Source organism: Haliotis rubra, unplaced genomic scaffold, assembly GCF_003918875.1.
Source record: "Haliotis rubra isolate DU_JTF1 unplaced genomic scaffold, ASM391887v1 Scf1651, whole genome shotgun sequence".
Classification (NCBI taxonomy): Eukaryota; Metazoa; Mollusca; class Gastropoda; order Lepetellida; family Haliotidae; genus Haliotis; species Haliotis rubra.
The window spans coordinates 80,590-106,113 of NW_025765616.1; the positions used below are offsets into that span (position 1 = coordinate 80,590).

General features: G+C 38.1%; 1 protein-coding gene across 1 annotated transcript; it reads right to left on the reverse strand.

Moving 5' to 3' along the window:
- Positions 1-6,448: 6,448 nt before the first annotated feature.
- Positions 6,449-24,417, reverse strand: LOC124272007 (F-box only protein 36-like). The gene is made up of 5 exons (XM_046707178.1): positions 24,280-24,417; positions 21,651-21,765; positions 13,832-14,004; positions 12,695-12,829; positions 6,449-8,763 (listed from the first exon to the last, which is right to left on the reverse strand). The coding sequence occupies exons 1-5, from the start codon at positions 24,391-24,393 to the stop codon at positions 8,692-8,694; spliced, it is 609 nt and encodes a 202-aa protein (XP_046563134.1). The 5' UTR covers positions 24,394-24,417; the 3' UTR covers positions 6,449-8,691.
- Between the last annotated feature and the right edge of the window lie 1,107 nt (positions 24,418-25,524).

Consider the following 25,524-nt stretch of genomic DNA (forward strand, 5'->3'; position numbering starts at 1 on the left):
TATTGTGGATGTGACGTTAAATATTAACTCACTCACTCGTTTTTGACACAGTGTAAATGTTCCTTTACGGATTTGTGAAGGCACTCATGCGAACATATTCTGGAAAGACTGCCTTTGTGAGACAGTCAATAATGAGTAAATAGTTTGGTTTTCAGCGCATCGAAGATAAAGAATTCATCGAGGAGAGAGCGCCAGCAACCATGGACTTCTTGCTCGGTAACTTAGCATTAGCCTTCTCCCTTGACCATCCCCCATCACATATCTATGTTTCTGGGCCTAGGTTTTCGAAGCTCTCTTAGGTCTAAGATAGTCGTAAGTGCCATAAATTAACATTAACTTACGACTATCATAGCTCTAAGAGAGCTTCGAAAATCTAGGCCCTGACTACTAAACATTTATACCAACAATTCCGTGTCTGTCATTAAAATGGTAAAGATATGCGAACCTTGCCTTTCTCCGAAACTAAATCGCCACCTCAGCACAACGGACATAATATGAAATGTGTTATACTTATTGACGTTGCATGCTTGAACACACAAAAAGAGCAATAATCAATACTTTTTTAAGGTGTTATATTTTTTTAGGCATTCATTTTTCGCAGAATGACGCAGGGAGTGAGTTAATATTTATCGTCACACCGGCAATATTTCAGCCATATCGTGACGAGAATGACGCAGGGAAGGGAAACCTACAGTCAAACGGTTGTTATTGAGTGAATGAGTTCATTTTTAAGCCGCTTCTGGCAATATTCCAGCAGTATCACGGCGGGGGACACCAGCAATGGGCTTCACACATTGTACCCATGTGGAGAATCGAACCCGGGCCTTCATCGTGGCGAGCGAACGCTTCAACCACTAGGCTACCACACCGCCCCTTGAAACGGTTGTGTCCAATTAGAAAAAAATTGTTTCGTCAAAACTGGGAAACATCTCCCACGAATGAAAAACAATAATAGTAAAATAGTCGCCCTGATAACTTTAACTCAATGTACAACTTAGCACAAGTTTCAACTTTCATGATTAGATTAAAAAGGAGATCGACACAACAATGTTCAACAGTTTTTGCAGGCGTTCACTTCTTCACATAACCTTCAGAAGAAATACAGAAATTATTCATTTGATAAAACAGCAAATTAACGCAAATGATTATCCATGGCGGGATTGTGTATATTCAGGAAAGAGGTGATTAAGCCGAATTTGCGGGAGGACTATAGTTTGAAACAAGGAAAAATGTGATACGACAAAAAACAACAGATTGCCTTGGTGGTGTGTTCTTGGAGAATGGATTAAGCTAAAAGCCTCACATAAAGGCTTTAGTCTTCTTTCACGAACCGGTTTGTTGTGGGAAATCATTAACATAGACAGGGGTCTGTGTACGTGAAGGTTGCCTGGACCAGTTTTGTACTGCAAGATAAAAACCTGAGGTTTTCACACTGTTATCAACATTTGGCACCATCAAACTGTTCAGCTTGATAATGTACGAACCTTAATCTTCTTGGTGACGTCAGTCTACACAATAAACATGAAATTGTTATCCATGAAGTCATATGCTTTGTTGTTTACTCATCAACTAGAATGCTGATGAAACAAACTGGGAGATTTCACTGGAGTAAAACATCTGACCTGACTTCAATGAGAATAGGCACAATGAAGTATGTTAACTTGGATAGCAAGCTTAGTATATTGTAAAGGTTTGAATGAGAAAGGGTTAAGAAGTAATGGGTTAAGACGGTGGACTGTGAAACTGCTGTAGGCAGCTGAAGTATCACAGATGCTTTAAATTGAAATATAACCACAACTGGTTTGGAGAACTGATTAAGCTAAAATCCTCACATAAAAGTTTCAGTCTTGTTTCACGAACCGTTTTGTTGTGAGAAGTCATCACAGGGGTCCGTGATCTTTGGAAAATGGCAAATTTTGCAGTGATCAAGAACTTGCTTGCAGATTGCTGTTTGGAAGCAACGAGTCCGGGTTCATCCAAAATGATTTGCAAGAGTTATAATTTACTCAACTGGTTGACTTTTCGAGTGTATTTACCTCATGTAATGTTCACAACAAAACATCCATTGCCATTTTATTCAATCTAAGTGCATGAGGTTCAGAACGTATCAGTGAAGTCTTGCTAGTTTGTTATTTAACATCACACTCAGCAATATTCCAGCCATATCACAGCGATCTGTAAATAATCGAATCTGGCCCCGACAGTGCAAGTGATTGACAACATGAGCATTGATCTTTGCAACTGGGATACTTTGACGTGTGAACCAAGCCAGCGTGTCTCACCATCAAACCCTGAGTCTATCACCACAAGCATCGATATCATAGCTGACGATCAATACTAACCTGGATCTTCATGGGTCAGTCAACTCTTGCATGACATGCCTGTACAAGCATCAACAACTGATGCTTCAATAATCTTTTGTGACACACAAGATAAACACAAAATGCTGCAATTGTAACATTTCTTTATTAACCAAACTGAGACAAACACACTGAGACAGGGAGGGATTTATGTCAGAGAACCTTTTGCTTATTCTAGCTCATGAGAGAGAAAATTAGGACTATTTTAATACCAAAACTCTTACAAAGTCCTTTTCAATTATACTACATCTGAAGATATCTGATGGATGTTGGGAAGCAACAATCTGATGGATGACATCTTCACTGCTAGATGCACCTATTCAATCAGAGACTGACACCGATGCTGAATGTAAGCAATGTTACTGTTGGTTTTGATGGTACTAATTCTATCGTGTACAGTACACCTGCATTACACCAGAGACCTACCTATAGGGTAAGGTGATGTTAAGTTCATGCAAGAAGCAGCGTGCATGCCCAAGGGAAAATTAATTTGACTGAGGCATCAGGTAAATGACCCAGGAAGTACTTCATGGACATTGTATGTGCACAATAGATTATGGTGGACTCCGGTGTAATGCATTATTACCAAAGCATGTTACTTTTGTTTTTATCGCAGATGGTCCCGATGCTGTAATATGCTCATTTTTTCCATCCAAAACTGGAGGAGACTTCCGGTGTGAGATGGATTGATCATCAGATCTCCACACAGAGAGAGCACAAAGCATGTGAGTCAATGGATAATAACTTATTGCATAAAACAATGTAGATTTAGTGGTTTACGTCACACAAAAATTCTTTGTAACTTTGTAACAGAATATTAAGTATAAGGTTCCTGTGCTTGAAATGATTAAAACGTCTGTGGTTTAGCACTTTAAACCATTTCATTATATTACTGGACAAATGTTTTCTGTTAAGACCCTTGAAATTCATTGTCTGAACCAGTTTTGTACTGCAAGATAAAACCCTCAGATTCCCACACTGTTGTCAAGTTTTAGCATCATCAAAACATTCAGCTTGATAACGGCACAAGAATCTTCATGGAAATGTCAATCTACTAATAAATATGAAATTGTTATCCATAAAATCATATGCTTTGTTGTTTTCAACCCAACTAGAATGCTGATGAAAGAGATTTCACTGGAGTAAAACATCTCACTTCAATGAGAATAGGCACAATGAAGTATGTTAACTTGGATAACAAGCCTATGTTGTAAAGGTTTGAATGAGAAGGGGTTAAGAAGAAATGGAATAAGAGCGATGCCTATGTTGTAAAGGTTTGAATGAGAAAGGGTTAAGAAGAAACGGGTTAAGACGGTGGACTGTAAAACTGCTGTCAGCAGCTGAAGTATCACAAATGCTTTCTGTTAAAATATAACCACAACTGATTTGAAGATTATGTACAGTGTTTCTTTGGATAATTCAGGCACACCAATATGACATTAATGGCATAATATTTTCAAGGAAATAGTGAACAACAAAAATAGTTTAGCAACAAACTAACGATGCACACAGAGAATATATTCAAAACCAGTAAAGTTTAAATTGATACATATATGGATCATGTTACCTTGGTTACATGACAAAGTATACATGCATTATATCCTATTATTTATATGTTCAGCATGACTATTCTACATCCTTGTTTTAGATGATGGCATTGCCATTCTACATTCTTGTTTTACATTTCTGCATGACCATTCCACATTCTTGTTTTACACATCATCATGGCCATTCTACATTCTAGTTTTACATGATGGCATTGCCATTCTACATTCTTGTTTTACATTTCTGCATGACCATTCCCCATCCTTGTTTTACACGTCATCATGGCCATTCTACATTCTTGTTTTACATGATGGCATTGCCATTCTACATCCTTGTTTTACATTTCTGCATGACCATTCCCCATCCTTGTTTTACACGTCATCATGGCCATTCTACATTCTAGTTTTACATGATGGCATTGCCATTCTACATTCTTGTTTTACACGTCATCATGGCCATTCTACATTCTTGTTTTACATGTCATCATGGTCATTCTACATCCTTGTTTTACATGATGGCATTGCCATTCTACATTCTTGTTTTACATTTCTGCATGACCATTCCACATTCTTGTTTTACACATCATCATGGCCATTCTACATTCTAGTTTTACATGATGGCATTGCCATTCTACATCCTTGTTTTACATTTCTGCATGACCATTCCCCATCCTTGTTTTACACGTCATCATGGCCATTCTACATTCTAGTTTTACATGATGGCATTGCCATTCTACATTCTTGTTTTACACGTCATCATGGCCATTCTACATTCTTGTTTTACATGATGGCATTGCCATTCTACATTCTTGTTTTACATTTCTGCATGACCATTCCACATTCTTGTTTTACACATCATCATGGCCATTCTACATTCTAGTCTTACATGATGGCATTGCCATTCTACATCCTTGTTTTACATTTCTGCATGACCATTCCCCCATCCTTGTTTTACACGTCATCATGGCCATTCTACATTCTAGTTTTACATGATGGCATTGCCATTCTACATTCTTGTTTTACACGTCATCATGGCCATTCTACATTCTAGTTTTACATGATGGCATTGCCATTCTACATTCTAGTTTTACATGATGGCATTGCCATTCTACATTCTTGTTTTACATTTCTGCATGACCATTCTATGTTTTGTTTGACATGTAATTAATTTTCCAAAGGTACAAATTTGTTCCATATTAAAACTGTTGATTAAAAATGTGCTTTAATATGCTCTGTTTGTATTTTCAATGTTATAAATTGTTATCTTTCCTCTTGCATCATGACCAATAAAGATGATGCAACAATTTTTTGAAACAGGAGGGATTGAGTCAGTTTGTCTTTTTATACTTTTTAGCAATATTCACCAATTATGACCCCAGCAATACAAAATAGCATTCCTGGAAACACCTCAACCATGCAGAGAATTGAACACATGTCATGACTGTAATAGTCAAATGCTTTAACCATTGGGCTACCACACTGCCCTTTAAAAAACCAACCTGTAGATCTGGCCATAATACACTGAACTAAAAGTTAAAGACCATGAATATATTGGGATAATATTTTATTAAATTCTTCAACAGGTCTTCACTACATACAAAACATATCCCCTGATATATTCACGATCCCTAACTTGTTTTGTTTAGTATAGGAGTTGAATGACACAATTAAACAATATCTGGTGTTATGCTTTGGCACTGTTGAACCTGGTTCATTTCATTTTGTTAAAGGCACTGACATTTAATTTCTGTAATCATATTTTCACATGGCAATGTGCTCAATTCATTTTATAAAAACCAAAGAATAATCCCAACATAATCAGGCATTTTTTCCTCTTATTTCTGACCAAAATACCAATAATAACAAACTCAAATAACAACAATATCATAACATCCACATTTCACAAAATTCAGTGCTAAGAATTCATAACTTTGACAAAATAAACAATATTTCAGGAATATGTTTGCAATGTATCCAGTAAGAATGACTTCAGTTATGATTATCACAACATTAGCACAGAAGGCACACTCTTAAAGCAGAAAGCAAAGATCTCGCTACATAAACAGTATGTATAAAAAAGTACTGCAAAAAAGCAAGGACGGATTCATTCTCAATCAGATTCATACAAAAATAATGAGGAGGGTTTTAAATCAGCTCGAGTCAATTGTTATATTGACGAGAGAAAGGCTGACTGGTGTGTGATCGTTGTCTTCTGGCTAAAGCTTGTTTCAAGACCTGCCATTGATTGTAATCAAAGGGAGATAACTTGGTGAGCATTTACAGTGTCAAGGTGACCACTAACAACATCAGTCACCACAAGGTGGCAGCAACTATGTACTGCTGTATCTACTGGCCGCCATGTGAACCCAGTTTGACCTTTTGATATGACAATCAGGAAAATGGTTCATTGTGAGAACATGAGGGAGCCATATTGCATGACTTTACTTGGACACAATGTTTATTTGTTGTTTAACGCCACACTCAGCAATATTCCAACTATATGGCGGAGGTCTGTAAATAATTGAGTCTGAAGCAGACAACAACAACATGAGCATCAACCTATGCAATTGGGATATGATGACATATGTCAACCATGTCAGCAAATCTGGCCGCTGATCCCATTGGTCGCCTCTTACGACAAGCATGGACACTAAGTGTGTTAAATGATTAGTAACATGTGGTTGATAAAGACGTCTACCCTGAATGCACTCACTGTGATGTGACAGTGAATAATAATTTCATTGAATGCCCCAGCCACAATCATATCAGACTTGAGAAAGACAGCAGAAATACCCTGTGCCCAACATATTTAATATTTTAATTCATGGGCATGTATTAGACTGACCCTGAAAATATGAAATGTGAAAAATCCTGAAAACATTATGTAACAAAGAAACATCAATATATTCACGCAGTGACTTAAACAACTTGTTTTGTTTTTCGCTTGATCTAATTTTCCTGGAATGTACATGTCTAACAGATACTGCAGCAGACTGGCATATGATCTAGGATCTCTGTTTCATTCCTCACTTTAGCCTGTTCAATGCCACTTAGACCGAAACTAATACTACCGGTTGGTCCTTTGTCAATTCCAAACCAAATGCCTAGTGACTTTGAGACTATCCAACAACTCTGTCTTGGAACAAGTCTACAAATTATCCAGAGCACAATTTGTTTCAAATGACTGATAAGAGTTTTGCAGTAAATTTGCACTTGCATTGAGAAGACAAATCCTCTTTGAACACATATTCTGGCAGTGATCCATTTGATACTGTACAGAACTATACCAAAGTGTACAGAACTGTACATAACTATATAGAACTGAACAGAACTATACAGTAAAGGATGGAAATAAACAACTAAACAGGCATTTAAGTTAAGAATATAATTGAACCATTTCCGTATTTCTAAAATTACGAAGTTCGGATTGAACAAAAAGGACCCTTCCTTTCCATATGATACTAATTACAAACCGAACCATATTTTCAAGCACAACAAAATTGAACATAAGTAAATATGTTCCTTCATCCAAACGCAACAAGATATGTCAACCAAACATCACCACTACTCCAAACACTCCATGAACACATACAGCAATAAGCATCTCTGCATATTTAATGACACTTAATGCTGCTGATTATGTTGATAATATGAAAACTAAGCAAAAGCACATTTGATTATGTCATCATAATACATAAGTAGCAAGTTGCTGATCCAGAGGGGGGATGCAGGGGTATCTTCTCATCCCCTATCTTTTCATACACTGTGCATGTTAACTGTACACTCAAGTAAATTTAACTTCATGAACTGGGTATTTTGTGCATCCCCTTTTCAAAATCCTGGATCGTATAAGGCATTCTTGTAGGCATATTAGGATCCCTCGATTACGATAACTTTTTCAAACCGTCACCTACAATTAATTCCATTTGGACTTTACATCACTAGCAGTATCCCTATCCCTCTTTATCACTAACTTCACTCAAAATTTGTTCATACTCATAATCCTGAAATTTACAACCAATAATACCCCTTCTCTTAGATCTATATTCATAGTGTGCCCTTAAGGTATTAGGAAACTGTGGAACTGGCAAGTACAAGGAACTTCTAACACAGCAGGAAATGCCATATTTTACCCTGGCTCATGAGCAATTCTCAGTTTCATCAGAATGAATCATTTGACTGTATGACCTCAGGTCAGTTTAGGGTGACACAAGTCATCACCTGGCCTAATGCTTATAGTGAATTGCTAAGCTATCCAAATCTTTAATTGAAATGTAGTGTTTTTTTTCTAAACAATGATATGGCTCAGTGAATATGCAGTGAAAGTGTACTATGTTTATGTAATAATGCGACATGTGAGAAAGTTTATTAGAATAGTTTTAACCCATTAAATGTAGGAAGACTACAGACATACGTTGCCAGTTATCACCTGACAGCTTTCTCCCAAAGGCATGAATGTAAAAGTGTCCTGTATCATCAGTTCTTGTAACAGCAAACAAACAAATAACCTCCTTCATTGTGATGGATGGTGTTAAAAAAATACCTTGTTGATGACCTTAATATTCACATTAACAAGACAGTCAAACAAAACAATTCAAATTTAACCTTTCCAATCAACTCATTCTGTAGTTAAGCACAAACACCTACACCTACAATGCCTGACCCAGACATTTACCATCTGCTCAAGATAAGGTCATGTGATGCAAAAGCTGGACTTTGATTGGCTGGAGGTAGACAGACAAGATGGACGGATGTGATGACTACCTCAGCTGCTCTGAGCATTGTCTCTATTCCATTGGTTGGGTCAGGAAGGCCTGGTTGGCTGGGGCTTGCCTTTCCGCTTGGCGTCGCAAATGTTTCTGTGAAAAAGACGACACATTTTTAGTCCTTCACTGTTATTTCTGGTGGGTAAGTAAATTTTTATCAAATGCCACTGTGAGCAGTATGTTAGTTACATTTCCATGTCAGCTGGTATTGGGATGAAAGCCTGTAGTGCTCCAGGTCTTAGATGACTTCCACAAAATCCATTAGCATGGCTTATAACAGAACTATGATCAGAGAAAGTAGAGGAATTCAACCCCTGATCATAAACTCCTGGCATGGGCAAGGGACACAACTCTGCCAGCCTAATCTCAGTGGAGGGATTGGGATAGAGAACTTTGACAATGGGCCATTTTCAGGATTATTAGCCATTTTCTGAATTTAGATTTGTATCAGTGGTAAACTTAAAAAATTTAATGGGCCTTTTTTATTCTAATGTGCAAAATGGCCCATGGCCCCTGCCTTTCCTAATCCCTGCAGAGTGATTTAGACTACTGATGTCCTGAGCTACCCCTGATCATTTCTGATTTGATTGCTGCTTATCAGAAAATATTCCAGCTATAGTTACTAGTGGTGGTCCGATTAATTGAAATAATCGAAGATTGGTCGCAGTGACTATACGACCAAGCAATCGATCATGTTTTCTCATAATCGACCACAAACAATTCTGGAACACTTGTTTTCATAAACAATATATTTCACAAGGTTGGTTTTGTCTGTTACATTTCATAAGCACTACAAGCTCGTTCCAAGTCATGATTGAATATATCTTAAAGACTTAAAATTTCTGTTCCTTACATACTTGTCATCCTTTAATGATATGAAATTTTGCACCAAAGAACTACATGTTTTTTTTTCTTATTTGAGCATTTACAAAAATAACCAGGAACATTTCATAAATGACGATAACCAATTGTTTTCGACGATTGATCGGTTGTAATGAACCAATAATCAATTATGAGATTTTAACCAATTCCCAACACTAATAGTTACATAGGCCTGGAATTTACAGATTCTGGACCAGATGATCCAGTGATTACAAAATATGAGCAATGTCCCATGACCTGGGATACAATGACATAAGAACAGCCATCAATCATTCACCAATATCTGTTCAACACGAAGACTGTCTGTACCACATACCAGTAAGCAAATTATATGTAAATGAGTGAGTGAGTGAGAGAGAGAGTTTAGTTTTACCCTGCACACAGCAATATTTCAGCTATATGGCGGCGGTCTGTTAATAATTGAGTCTGGACCAGACAATCCAGTGATCAACAGCATGAGTATCAATCTGCACAATTGGGAACCGATCACATGTGTCAACCAAGGCAGCGAGCCTGACCACCCGATCTCGTTAGTCGTCTCTTATGACAAGCATGGGTTATTGTAGGTTCATTCTAACCCGGACCTTCACGGGTCAAATTATATGTAACCTGGCAAATGAAACATTAATGCTAAAAATGAACCAAGATTATCCGTTTAACATCAAAAGATGATTTTTCTGCCTTCTCATTGTCCCCGTTTTACCAAGGCACTCTTAATATTTTTGTTGCAGCAATATCCATAAAGTGTGTTATCCCACTTAATAATCAAGCCTGGACCAGAAAAACCAGGGATTGACATTATAACAACTGAGACAAGCAATAGGGTATTCTGACATGTTGTCAATGGTGTCACTGAGCCTGACCACCCGTATCCATTTGGTCATCTCATATGACCAGCGTTACAGGGAAACACATATAACTAAGAATTTCGTTCAAAAATGTTTTATGACGTTCTCATTTAGGCACCACACTGAAACACCAGTACCTAGCAGAAAAATGGGTACCCGGTGGGATAAGTCATGTGACTATAACCTTCTAGAGCCTAGCAGGCAGCTTGGGTTGTCTGGGTAATAATGTTGTGCTGTTTGTGCACGCTTTGAGCATGCCCCTTTGTGGTGTGGAGTATTATGGGTATAAGCACTCTCATTAATATTATTATTATTATTATTAACATTACAGTAAAGCTGTGTGTGCTCTTCACCATACTGCCCTGCCAGTATAACAAGACGTGTCATTGTTTTTTGTGCCAAATTCAGATATGTTAAAGCATTATTATGCTCCATTGAAAACACTCGTTGCTAGGCAGCAAACCAGTGGTTGATGACACGAACAACAGTCCAGATTATGATAACCTCAAAATAACTTGAGCTTTGACAGACATGACACTGACAGTTCAAGTAAAAAAATGTGTAAGATACATGCAAAAATACAACTCCATGCCTGTAGGGGCAACCATGTCTTAGAAAAATTATATACAAATATAATTATATTGCAAAAGCATGACTGCTGCCCTTGACCTCAGACTTATTGTTATTAAATAATTTTAAGAGCAGAGCTCATCATCAAACATTATTTAGATAAGTCCAGCAATATTTGCATTAACTCTTTCCATACGACGAAAGAATTTCACAGCTGCACATAAAACCCTTGCATACAATCAGATTTTTCCAGCTGTAGCCTCTGAATTTGACGGACGAGATATGACGTCGGATTTTTTACAATGTTTCCATACGAGGAACGTGATAACTCGTCTACTCATTCTAAACATATTTCACAGTTTTCTGGTCGTGTATCCTCGTCCTTCAAATGCAATTTGTGTACTTTGTGACAGTGTAATTTTTAGGATTTTCTTGATTGTCTCCCTTGGTCAAAACCACATGCTATATGATCTTGACATTCGGTCGAGATACAGCATTAAATGGCTGGTCGTTGAAAATCGTATCAGACTGCAAGCTAAGCTCTATCTGCCATTTGTGATGATGAGAGTAGCTGTTACGACATTTGACGTTTGATTGTTAGCAATGTACTTTGACATTTGACTGTTCTTATAGTTGTTACCACAGGTCACACTCGTTTCATCGTTCTTTGGATTTGGATGTCATGACCCTATAATTCTAGTGATGACATAAATCTACTAAATTGTGGTTGTTCTTCCACCGTAGTGTAGTCACTGGATTGAAATAAAATGTCATAATTACCAAACTGATGTTTAAGTTCAATTATGTTTCTCCTTTTAGAAAAATACTGCATTTCCAATGTTTCTGTGCTAAAGACGACCTATTTTTTTCTCTACTAGTCTGAAATAGTTTAATGAAAGTGAATAAAGATGTTTGGAAACATTTTAGTTCATATGGATTTTGATGTTATGTTAGTCATGAATGGTCCATGTCAACCGTTGCAACCATGGAGACGTGATATCACGTCCCTCGTATGTAAGTGTCATGTTGCTAGAAATAGTCTCGTATTGAAGGGTTGTGACCCCTCAGCCGGGACATCTCGTCCTTCGAATGGAAAGAGTTAAGCATTTTGAAAAACAAAATTCCAAAATCTTTCTCATGAGATTTTATCATCTTTGATCCATGTAAAGCCCATGTTAGGATATCCTCTCTGGATAACAATCTTCCCACCATGTTGAAAAGAAAATGATACAACTATTTTTGACAATTATCTTTAAAAATTTAATATCTCTGACATCAATGAAAACAAAATTTGATGAGGTGGGTAATATCTTGTTTTTCATTTTAATATACTTTCTGAGCTGGTCAAGTTAACATGACTCGGAAACTGACAATCATATAACTATGACCTTGGTCGAATCTTGACCAGATTCCTTTCAAAGCCTGGCTCAATTCTAAGGAGTCTACAAGTTTAGTGATTCTGCTCTATTTCACTAAGATGCTTGTGTCAGATATGAAGAGCTGGGTAAGAATTGGTCTTTAGCCACTTGTTGTAAGACCACGGGGTGGTCAGGCTCGCTGACACATGTCATTGTACCCCAAATACGTAGACCGATGCTCATGCTGTTGATCACTGGATTGTCTGGTCCAGATTCGATTATTTACAGAGCACCGCCATATAGCCGGAATGTTGCTGAGTGTTGTGTTAAACAACAAACAAACAACAGTAAAGTGAAAGTATGTACCTGCAACTGAAGCTTGTTGGTGAAGAACAGATCCTTCCAGCCATGCTCCCTAGCAAGACTCTGTAACTCGTCTGTGATTGGCGTCTCACTGTTCTGTCTGTAGATCTTCTCCCACAGTTCATTGCAGTTACACAACTACAACAAACAGGGACTGATCTAAAACTAAATAAAACAAAAGTGCCCCTAGCAGGAAAACTGGGGAAAACATTTAAATTCTTATATTTTAAAAAGGAGGTACTTTAATATTGTTTCATTGCAGTATTTTATAACTTTGCCTCTTCCATTGTGTCCCTCTGTTATTAATGAAGTGTACACAAGTTGCCTTAAAATTAATCATGACTGAAATAACAGGAATTGGGAAATTTGAAATCCCTACAATAAGACTGACTGACTGAGTTTTGTTTTCGCCGCTTTTAGCAATATCACGGCAGGGGACACCAGAAATGGGCTTCACACATTGACCATTCTTTAACCACTAGGATCGCCCTCCTACTATAAGACCATTCAGGGATTGACATAATGCTGAACTTGCATGCAATGGCACAGTAAATATTGAAAAGACACGAATTTGCGGCACAAACAAAATTATAAAAATAATACCATGATTCATGTAATGGAAAATACGATAAATTTGAATAACTGAAATGACTTCAAACCTATTTTTGCATCACATCAAACTGGCACTCTTGAACTCACTGTCAGTTTAACACTGGTGAGGATGAGAACTTAGTTTGTGGGTTAGTTTATGGGTCTAGGACAAAAGTGACTGAACTATTCTTGCAACCGTGATAGTCTTCAGGATTCCACTGCTGAAGTTAGCAGGACCAAGATTTTCGAAGCTCTCTTAGCGCTAAGATAGTCGTAAGCCAATGTTAATGTATGGCACTTACGACTATCTTAGCGCTAAGAGAGCTTCAAAAATCTAGGCCCACGTTTCCATGATATCTACTGATTTATTGAACAATAAATTGAATGTTTCAATTTTCAAAGGCACACACAAATTATCTGTTTGGAGCCCAATGGTATACTTCAAATATTTTTTTTCTACCTCTGACATTTTAATTGGTGCTTTTCAAACTTGGAGTAATTCGAGCTCGACAAATCCATTGCTGATGGTGGTTTGCCCCGTGCATTTACCTCTTTGAAGAAATGTGACACGAGACTCAGAGCCTTGATGTCCTCCAGGTCCAGCATCATGATGATCTGGATGAGGACGTTGCGTGGAAGACGAGGGAGATAGTCCAAGTGGCCGTTGGCGAGGTTGAGCAAGTAGTCCAGCGTCTTGCTGCCACCCACTCGCTGTAGCTCACCTGTATATTGAAACAGTGTTACAGTCATACAGAGAGGAACAGTGTTCTAGTCAGCCACTGGGAAACAGCGTAACAGACATACACAGCAAACAGTGGCATAAAATCTTAATAGGTGAGTGAGTGAGTGAGTGAGTGAGTTGGGTGGGTCTTTGGATTTTTGGGTGAGTGAGTAAGGAAGGAAAGGACGGAGGGAGGGAGGGCCACTATTTCAGTGACATTAATCAGAAACTAGAATTTGAAGCCACAATCTGAACATTAAATGACTGCCCCAACCGTATAGGAACCATACAAAGGGAACAGTGCTACAGTCATACACAGGGACACAGGGACACTAGGACTGCAAGGAATACAATGTAAGGCGTCAGTAGTGACGAATACGCTAAGCGAATCTCACTTGGATAAACAACAAACTAAAGTAATGACGGAAATGCTTGGAAAATGCTTTTTGGCGTCAATAGCAATATGATGAATTTGACACCAGATAAAAGCACATATATGATACATGTATGACTCTACCTAGTTGGATATTAAAGCTCAGATGAAAAAATGCACTTGAGGGGTGACTTCACAGGAGGAAATTTTGACGTTTTAACAACATTTGTAAATATTTTAAGTACAAACTGTAGTTTTGAAATACAGACTATAATTATTCATATAGCCTCAACTAATTAAATTACATAAATGATTGTAAAAAGTTTATTTTTTGGAACATCTATATGTGAAAAAGATGGAACTCTTGTAGCAGTTTCATTCAAAATAATTACATAAAAAAGTCTTATTCAAATCGCATAGATAATCTTGTTCACCCATAGAAGTTTCACTTTGTGTATGAGCACAGAACTGGCAACATGCGACTTGATATCTCTGCAAAACAATTCATTTCAAATTTATACCAGTATTTCACTATACTGTGACCCACCTGGCAGGCAGACAGGGTGACAGCGTACATGTAACGCACGGGCAATGCATGTCAGGGACTGTCTCAAATATCAAGTGTCAGTATCACTGCTGGTCGAGGACTCTAGCGGAATTACAACAGGTGCAACTCGGCTGATGTTAACGCCATCCCGCAGACGGTATTCGTCTTCGATTTTGAGAACACGATCTTCAGCCTTTTGCCACACTTCTGGGATAATTCTCACAAAATAAGTATACACAAGCTGTTTAACGTCTGAAAGCTTGAATGTGGTATTATTGCGAGCAATAACATTCTTACAGTTACCCCAGATCAGCTCGATGGGATTGAGCTCACAGTGCCGTACTGGTGTGCGCAGAACTATGTGGCATAGTTTTGCTGCTAGTTCATCAGTGATGTACTGGATTGACTTTTTGTGCTGCTGTATTTTTTCCATGAGCTGGGGGTTTGTTTCTGATTGCCTGTAAGGCACGTTACAGGAAGTGAGAAAATCCTGCAACTGAGCCTTGAGATTGCTCATGGTGCGTGTGATGGTACCAGTGACACGCAGGTTATGGTAACTGGCGTTATCCAATATGATAACGCTTGGTTCGTCCAGCTGCGGTAAAAGCTGATGTTCGAACCAATCCAAATATACCTGCCATCGCTATGGTAATCACCATCAGATTTCTTGGCCTCAAAAACAAAGTCACAACCCCCAATCAGTCCCTTGCTACGGGTACCAGCATGCAAGATGATCAGGCATCTACCTTGCATGATGGTAACACTTGTGCCTTAGAACAATCTGAAGGAAGCCACATCCGATCGGTTGAGTCATTTTTATTACACCAGGTTTCATCAAGGTATAGAATTTGAAACCCTGATGCTGATCGTATGGACAGGATTGAGTACTTTTCTCTAAACACAGCTCTGTCATCTCCCCTTTTGGTGTACCTGAACCCTATTTCTACCAGAGCTACAATAAATGTTGTTTTCAAGACAGTTATTGTATCTTTGATCTCATCTTGTATTTTAGCACACGTTGGTGGGATTTTGCGTTCATACAGTTTATTAACTGCATGGCGAATGACACCCTTATCAAAGCTATTAAGTTTGTGTTTCCTACCTGGTTTTGATTTTGACATGACCCCTGAGGTAACTGATTTGTTTACAACTTTGTAAACCTGACTATATGTCAAATTAAGGGCTTTACACATTCTATAGTAAACCCTGTCATAGCTGACGAGAGGTTTCCCCCTTTGTTTCTCCAGTAATTGTTTCTTAGAAGTGTTTCTACCGTGGAATGTTTTAAAAGTTTTTCGATATTTTACGAGTAATCATTATGATTAGGGAATGGTACATCGTGATTACACATATGCCATATTAGGTCGAGGTTGTATGAATGATTATATATGAGTTTTGAATCTGAAATATCAACCATTATCAAATAATTGCCAAAAAGCATTTTCCAAGCATTTCTGGCCTTACTTTAGTTCAGATGTAAAGACACTCAAGTGACTTGTGACAGGACTAAGGAACAATGTTAGAGAGACATCAGGGCTCCAGATGACGTTTCAACATCAGCAGTAATGCCGTACTCCTTATTTTTTCAATATAGAAGTACTGGAAAACTGTAGGAGTACATTTAGAGTACTGAATGGAATTTAATGGAGTATCAGTAATCTTGTGTTTTGTTTCATATATGCACTACAACATTGCTATTCTTGTCTAAATGGGACCATAAACAATAAAAAAATCTGTTTTCAGATAAATACCTCCGTAAATGATTCTGAGACCGTACACCATTGCTGTGGTGCCTATCTGCTACGTTTTCTAAATTATTTCCTACCGTATCGTGCATGTTTTTTAGCCATACATACGCCGCTAATATCAGGAGCCCTGGACGTACACAAGGCATACATTAGCAAATCGTTATCAAAAACATTTAGGCAATGTGCCATCACAGCTCCATTTCACAATGAGATCATGTGCTGTGACTGCTGTGAGCCAATGTGAACGTTTCATTATACTTATAGTAGGTGAAGGTGAAATTGGGTTTAACGTCGTGCTTGAGAATATTTCGCTCATATGACGACGTGCATGCGTGTGTATGTGTATGTGCGGTTGCTTGTACTAGCCCAGACTGAAGCTGGTTTTATAGTGCTAGCCCACTGAGATACCATGCCGCAGTGAAGCAGGAATACCCCACTCAGACACAATATACTGACTCCGAGCCGACTAGTCCTTGTACCCATTAACGCCGAGCGCCAGGCAGGGACCAACAAGTACCATATTTTAACGTCTTTTGGTATGACTCGGTCGGGGATCGAACCCGCGACCTTCCGCTCTCCGGGCAGAGGCTCTAACAACTACACCACGGAGGCGGTCTATACTTATAGTAAGCCTCATACAAAGATAACCATAATGGGTGTATCATTTACACTTCCACACACACAATTGTGTAGTAGGATTCAACTGTAATCAGATAGCTATCAAAGACCTTTTTACTGCAGGAACCATTCTGTCAAATTTTCTGTATATAATGCATTATAATAGTACTGTCGGAAATAGAAAAAATCTGTATTTTCTCATTTATCTCTACAATTTATGTAGCTGATATGTGAAAGTGTGAAATATCTGTTAAACTAAGTTCGGCCTAACTACAGTCTCGGTGGTAGAGAGATAGGAAACGGAGAAAAAGGACTTTACTGAGGGGAAATTAGTGCAGAAATGAGCAATGCGGTTTTTTTCTAAGTCCAAAAAGACTTATTTGGAACAGACCATGGCTTTATGCAAATTAGTGTGCGACGATATTGTATTACAAAGGACACTTTTTAAAGGTCCAATTTGAAATTAGACGTAGATTCATTATAAACGATAGCTGACGTAAAAAATAATAACTTTTATGCCGAAACTATTAAGGATGTAGCTACCATGCAGTCTCACTGTCACTATAAAAAGAAACAGATAGGAGGGGCAAAAGCAAAACCTGGGGTCGGGCTTGGGGATGGATATATCTGCTAAGATAAGATAATCCTTTAGGGCAATTATACTGGGGAGGTACACGGCACGTCATAACAATTTACAAATAATATCCAGTCCTGTCAATCTTCGGGTGGTCATGCCACCTATATACTACGATGCGTTTCTATGGTTTTCAGGTATCATACTCTTTTACATATCTCAACATAAACTATATGAAACTATATGAAAGAAAGACACGTAAGATGTTAATCAATAGATGAGACATAGTCAACACACATGAAAAAGCACAAAATATCTTTGAGATGACCCCTTGTGCCTGTAGGCAGCACTTGCATTTCATGCCAGGTGAGTCGACGGCCCGTCGTCATACCTGGCTGAGCCACCTTATTGCCATCTCTAGTCTGATCTATTGTTTTCGGCAGCTATTTTTGCCAGATTTTACGAGTAAACATGCTTTTCTGAATATCGTATTACGCATCCCACTGAACGCCCAGTTAGGCCGAAGTGGGTTATTTCGACATATGCTATTTGCAATTGTGTAAATTTTATTTCCGACAGTACTTTAGCTTATAGTCTCACTGTCCCTGAACTACATTATTTTCCCTACTGCCCAGCCCTTTCTGCAAGGCTAAAGCCCTAAATGAAGCAAGTCTAGATTTCCTCGGGTTCCCACTGGGGCTTCTTTTCAATTTAAAATGAATTGTTTGTTTCTATCAAAATTATATGTTTTCCACAGACTAAGAGACTAAGCATTAGTGTATGTTTTAATATGAGAATGTTGCAACACAACACAATGAAATGAATAAAAAGAAATGGAGCATTAATATTTCCAGTATTTTAACCCATGAGCCACGCTGGAATCATAACTTGGAAAAATAATAATTTCATAAATCAGTTCACTGCAACCATTCTTTAATGTACACTGGCGGATCCAGAGGGTGTGTGTGTGTGTGTGTGTGTGTGTGTGTGTGTGTGTGTGTGTGTGTGTGTGTGTGTGTGTGTGTGTGTGTGTGTGTGTGTGTGTTGTGTGTGTGTGTGTGTGTGTTTGTTTGTTGTGAGTGTTGTGTGCGTGCGCGCGCGTGTGTCAAGGGGTTTGAAATCACACACCCCTTTGCAAATTGCTGGATCTGCGCCTATGAGCACTGAAGCCATCCTCTTTACTTCAAAATAGAATAAAACACATAAGACAAATTACTTCTAAGAGTATTCTAAGTGCATTCAGGCACCAAGAACTAACTTTAATCATGCAACTGTGACATGTTACAAGAGAGTAGAACCCTACAATGACCATTCAAATCAAAGCCTGCTTAGATTAACAACATACGTTGGACAGGGTCAGTAGCCTTGTATAACACATACATATGGGTAGGTCAAAAGGTTGTGTATACATGTGAGCACTGCTAACGTTGATCATTACCAAGTGTCATCTAATCAAGTGTTACTAAGCTATAGTAACAATATGTTGCTAATCTGTGGGTTACAACCTCATCAGAAAATAGACCAGTCTTTATAATGTTATCAACACAGCATGGCCTAGTCATGTGGGGCAGTTTACATTGAATTATTTTGTTTAGGCCAGACCAGTTTTATTTCTTGTTTTACAGATTTTTGTCCTCAGAATATCTAAAGGCAGGATGGTAAAAAAATAAAAAATAAAAATCACCAGTCAATTCCTTTCAAATTCTAAAAGTATTTTATTTTGGCAATTTATGAAGTGACGTATGGGGCAAAAAATTAAACAATCAAAAAACGTTTTTCGGGGGGTAAGTTTACATTTTGGGCCAATAATAACATGAGGATTATATTTTTTGAGTGGGAAAATTTATATTTATTTATTTCTTGTTCTTGAAAAAATAAGACAGGTGGATCCGTAAAACAAGAAATAAAATTGGTCTGGCCTTTGGTTGTAAACGTTAAATTAAAGTTTGGACAAAAAAGAAATATTACACTCTGAGAACATGTTTTAGTAAGCAGGCATTTACAGGATGTGAATTCCTGCATCCTATACTCATAAAAATTGACAACTGACTCAACGAAATTGATTAGCACGTCCACAGGGACGCAATAAAGTCCAAATACTTTTCGAGTATTAGTTACTTGCCATCACAGTTATCACTGAGTTGGATTATGGTACATTTGCAATTTAATTACTGTTACAATGTGATGATCATGATACACAATACAATAACACTAACTGAATTACAACAATATTACAACATAGTATTAATAATAATATTTAGGTGTCTGGGACCCCAATTTGTTGTCCAGGACCCCTGTAAATTAAGAGTATGAGTCCCACGGACCCTCAAATACAGGTCTCAAGGTAAATCCCTGAGTAAGCAGGGATAAATAAACTTGGGATTAATGAAATCTGATTCCATTGCAACCATGCCAACTTGATCACTTAAACTCATCCTAAATACTCACTAAGGCTGTGACCCGTGAAGGTCCGGGTTCGAATGAACCTTCAGTAACCCATGCTTGTTGTAAGAGGCGACTAATGGGATCGGGTGGTCAGGCTTGCTGGCTTGGTTGACACGTCATCGGTTCCCAATTGCACAGATTGATGCTCATGCTGTTGATCACTGGATTGTCTGGTCCAGACTCGATTATTACAGACTGCTGCCATATAGCTGGAATATTGCTGAGTGCGGCGTAAAACTGAACTAACTCACTCACTAAGGCAGTGTATTGGCAAATAAATTGCATTGCAATATATTGTGATCCAGGAACCCGTATTGCAATACATATTGTGATATATTGGGAACTTCAGTGTTTGACAGTGACACTAATTACATGTCGATCCTATTTTCTACATTATAAGTCCCTAAAAATGTGCTAACGTTTTGATAACAGAAATCGCATAATTATGTCGCACGGTCAGGGATTCCATTTACTTTTTTTATACAATTTATAGTATTACAGTGTGCCATTTTGCAGGGGTAGAAATAACCCATTGCCCGACGCCCCAGTCCCGGTTTTTTCTGTCAGGTTAGCAAATGTGTATGTCACGCTGTACCGGTGTCCAGTTAATTTTCAAATGTTAATTATGTTGTTTATTAAAAAAATCAACAAGAAAATCGTCCAGTTTAGTGGAAAAATTATCAGGGCAAGTGATTTTACATGTGCTACTGTACTGAAGTACACTAGCAATTTTAAAGTTATTTCCACCCCTGCATTTTGTCATTGAATAATGAAGGAAAACATCTGTTGTGAACGAAAGTCTGGGTAGATTATAATTTAAAACATAAAGTTAATTACAAGAACTTCATATACGTTCTTTACCCAGTATAACGGTTCTTAGAAAGAGTATTGCGGTACAGGGCTCGATTTAGTGCTTTGTTACTTGCACTGGTGCAACCCAATTTTGCAAAGTGCAACCTAGTTATTAGTCTAACTTGAGTCTATTGAGAAATAAATCAACAATAAATCTAACAATATATGCATAAAAATGTCAGCTCCATTTTGTTCTAAACTTTGAATAGCTATGGCAACGAAACATTGCTATTCATAGACACGTCGCGGCTATGATAGCTCAATATTGTAAACAGGGATCAGCTGTGTCTCTGTGTTGCTATGGTTTCAATGGCACTACATGACAGAAATATGTTTATGTGCACCGAAACCTCTGATGTTTTAACACACTATGTTGCAACTGGAATTTGGCAGGTGCAACTAGGTTTTTATCTTAGGTTGCACCTGGTGCAAGTAGGTTAACATCTTTTAAATCAAGCCCTGCGGTATATACTGAAGTCCTATCACTCACTGTGTAGGCGGTCATCGAGGGGGAAGTCCTCCCATGAGTTCCTTACTTCCGATGGTGGATTGTTCTGGTAATCGGAGCGGGTTGGAGGAACTATCTTCCAAAGTCGGTAGATGAACTGTTGCAACACAAAAAGGACATGTAACATTGCAAAGCTTTCAAAAAGTATTTTCTTGTCATAATTAGCTTATACAAATATCCAGACTGTGACTGCCCAAAAATATATATAACCTTTAATAACCACAAATTAAACATACATCACATATTTACATTCAGACATAATACAGAATACAATGTATGGCTGTACTTAGCTACACCATGGAATAACACATACTCTAATCCTCGTGCTACAGGTTGTCAGATTAAAAGTAACCAGTTAATATGATGAACTCATTTGCTGACATATTTGTTTGTTAAAGCAAACTGACAAATCTCAACATGCATTCCTCCTTTCCATGCATAATTATGATTTATAATATAATAATAATTGGCGACTATAGCGCGCTGAACTCCCCGCCGCAGGGACATGCTCAAAGCGCATACAACATGATGGACATTATAACCCTGGATAACCAAAGTTGCCTGTGAGGTGCTAGACAGTTAATAGTCATATGACTTATACCACCGGGTACCCATTTTTTGCTGGGTGAACAGTGGCAATTTTAAACAAACTCACTCGCACATAGGTGCAGGACAGAAGTCCTAGAAATTCAAGAGTCAAGCTGCCAAACATGGTCACCGATCGAAGTACTCTCCGTGACCAACATTTTCACAGTGCTTCAATTGTTTAAAAGCTACACTCAGCTATAGTGCAGCTGTATGAATGCAACCTGTAAACAATCATGTCTGACAAGGCAAACAAGTGACATTAGCATACTGAGCACTGATTAGCACTTGTGAGAATGATGATGCATTCAATCCAGTCATTCACCTTTTTATGACAAGCATAGTCTGCAAAAATCTGTATCACCCTTAGACTTTAACTATGAGGGAAAATATCTATATATTCAGGTAACTTGATTCGACTAGAAGCTGTAAGATAAGAGTTAGGTTTAGGGTTAGGTTTAGGTTAGGGCCTTGCAAGATGAATTTAAGGGGTATACGAGCAGAAGTCTTTCCCCAAATCTCATGGAAGACTTGTTATTAAACAGTGTAAAAAATGGGAATCATATTAAATGTTATGCTTGATATATGAATCTTATTAAAATGATATCACAAGTATCTTTTTTTTGATATATGGAAATACATTGATGAGTAAGCCACTGGGTTTGCTGAGATATATCAGTGACCTGAGACATGGCAAGTAACTAATACTCACAGCTGCATAAATTTGCACAAATAATAATGTTCATGTACTGTTTTAACAAAATATAATATATGTATTTCAATATGAAGCTTACATGATTACAATCTTTTCAATCACTTAACCACAAAACTGAAGGTAATTAGCATCTGAGTGAGTCAGTTTAGTGTTATGCCGCTATTAGCACTATTCTAGCAATATCACGGCAGGGGACACCAGAAATGGGCTGCACACATTGTACCCATGTGGGGAATCAAACCCAGGGTCTTCAGTGTGACGATCAAAGTCTTAAACCACTAGGCTATCCAACTGCCCCCCATTAGCATATGAGTGAGTGAGTGAGTTTATATTTACGCCACACTCAGCAATATTCAAGCTATATGGCGACGGTCTGTAAATAATCGAGTCTTGACCAGACTTCTATGGCTATCATTCGGAGACTTTAATTATTCTTAAAATGAACTTCTATGAACAAATACAGAGGTATTGTTTCTTGTCATTTTGACCCTTAAATCTTGAACACTTGGAAAAGTCAGAAAGATTGCATGCATGGTCTTTAGCTATATCCTTGTGAACAACATGAAGGCATTGTGTATCAAAAACAAAGGACATCCAAACTATTGACATGATATATGTCTCAACTGACGACAGTTCACAGCACGTCTCTGAAATGAACATATTTTACAGGAAAAAAGTTTTTAAATCAAAATAACATAGAAATAAAAGGAGCCCAGAGACTTTCTTTATTTCCTGAAACTATGGAGATCTAGACTTGCCACACATTCTAGACTTGCATGGGCTACATTTGGCATATTTGTATCAGGGTCTGTATGACAGACTACTTGGAACCTTTAGATACAGGTGTCTATAAAATACCTGTAACTGTGATTAACTTACTCAATTACTTTATTCCATTATACAGGCTGTCATTGTATTGCTGTAACTTTGTAGCGAGGCAAAAACAACACCCCCCAAAAAAACCCCCAAAACCCCCCACAAAAACCAAAACAAATAGCAAACTCTACACGAGTATGGGTGAGTGTCTCGTAAACATATTATGTATGATAATCACCACTGAACCAAAGTCAGGGTGTGCACTGTACGATCAATCACTTCATAAACAAACAACAATGTAAATGAATTAAACCTGGCCTAATCTGCTTCGCCGCCAGTCAATATCCATTATTGATTCTATGACAGACAGAGTGAATGCAACTTGAGAGGGTGTGAACTGTTGAGTGTTGACGAGCTGTTGACCCGATTCGTAAAAACAAGGAAGTGAAATCGCGATAGAAGTGCACTTTACCCATACTAAATTTACAAAATTACCTCGTTCGGTGTAACAAATATATGGAAGAAATCCTTCGATGGAGACGGAGCTTGTTGACCATAATCAACAAGAGCTTCGTGCTCGTTCAACCAGTGTGTCCACTTCGTCGCCATTTTGACGCTATCACCATCCCAACCGACGGCTGCCTTAAATAGCTGCTCGGATAAGGACACGGAACGAAACGAGCACCTGTCGGGTTAATACAAAAGTAGGACTTCTCACGCACACTAAATACCCGACAGGTTTACGGGTTTACGATAAAGCTAATCACGGGATTACAGTGGACGCATAGCGAAATAATGTTTAATTGGTTAGTGCGGTGTGCACCAAACCGTATTATATCAAACAAGCTGCAAAAGAATGCAGACATACAGGCGACGGTAGTGATCTACACATGTTTGGAAACGTAACAGAGTACATATACACTACACGCCAAAAGAAACGTTACCCTCCTACCTTTATGAATTACTGAAAAACTATCAAACACATGTTAGAACGTATTAGTTTACAAGAAAGCTTAACAACACAGCTTTAAGCAAATCACGAAAAACATTCTCAAATGCATTCATGATTAGGTGAAATGCATCCTTTTCGGAAGAGTTAGAGTGTCCTATTTTCGTTCATGCCGAAATAGACCAACAACAGTTATTTAGATGTCCAAAAGAAAGGTTGAAATATAATTCTGTTTTGAGACAAAGATAAACCATTTAAAGACACCATTTTTCTACTATTAAAACAAGAAACTCGTTGTAGAGTGTGTAAAATTGTAAAATAATCATTCCTATGATTCCAGTCTTTTAAAACATTTTCTGCTGATTTGCATTAGTGGAAACAAGTAAAACGTGTCTTTGGTATTGTGAAAAAGTGTTTAGGAACTTCTACAATGATCTTTGTTAACAAATTTGCTTGCAAAATAACATTTTTCCATTTTCTGTGTACACATAGCATTATCAATAGCCAAAACGCAGCAATAGTCAAAGCATGTATTTGCATCCATCTCACATGTGGAATGATTCTATAGGGTATGAAGAGAGCCCAGAATACATGATATGATACACAAGTACGATTAACAGCTGAAAGAGAGAAAGAGCCATTGGGGTGGTGCAGATGGGGTCGACGTACAATGCTGTTGCCAACGCCCTCGGATGCCACCGCATCACGGTTATAAGACTTATTCAGTCAGACTGGGGTCACCGTAGACAGACCAAGAAGTGGACGTCCACGCATCACAACGCCAGCTGAAG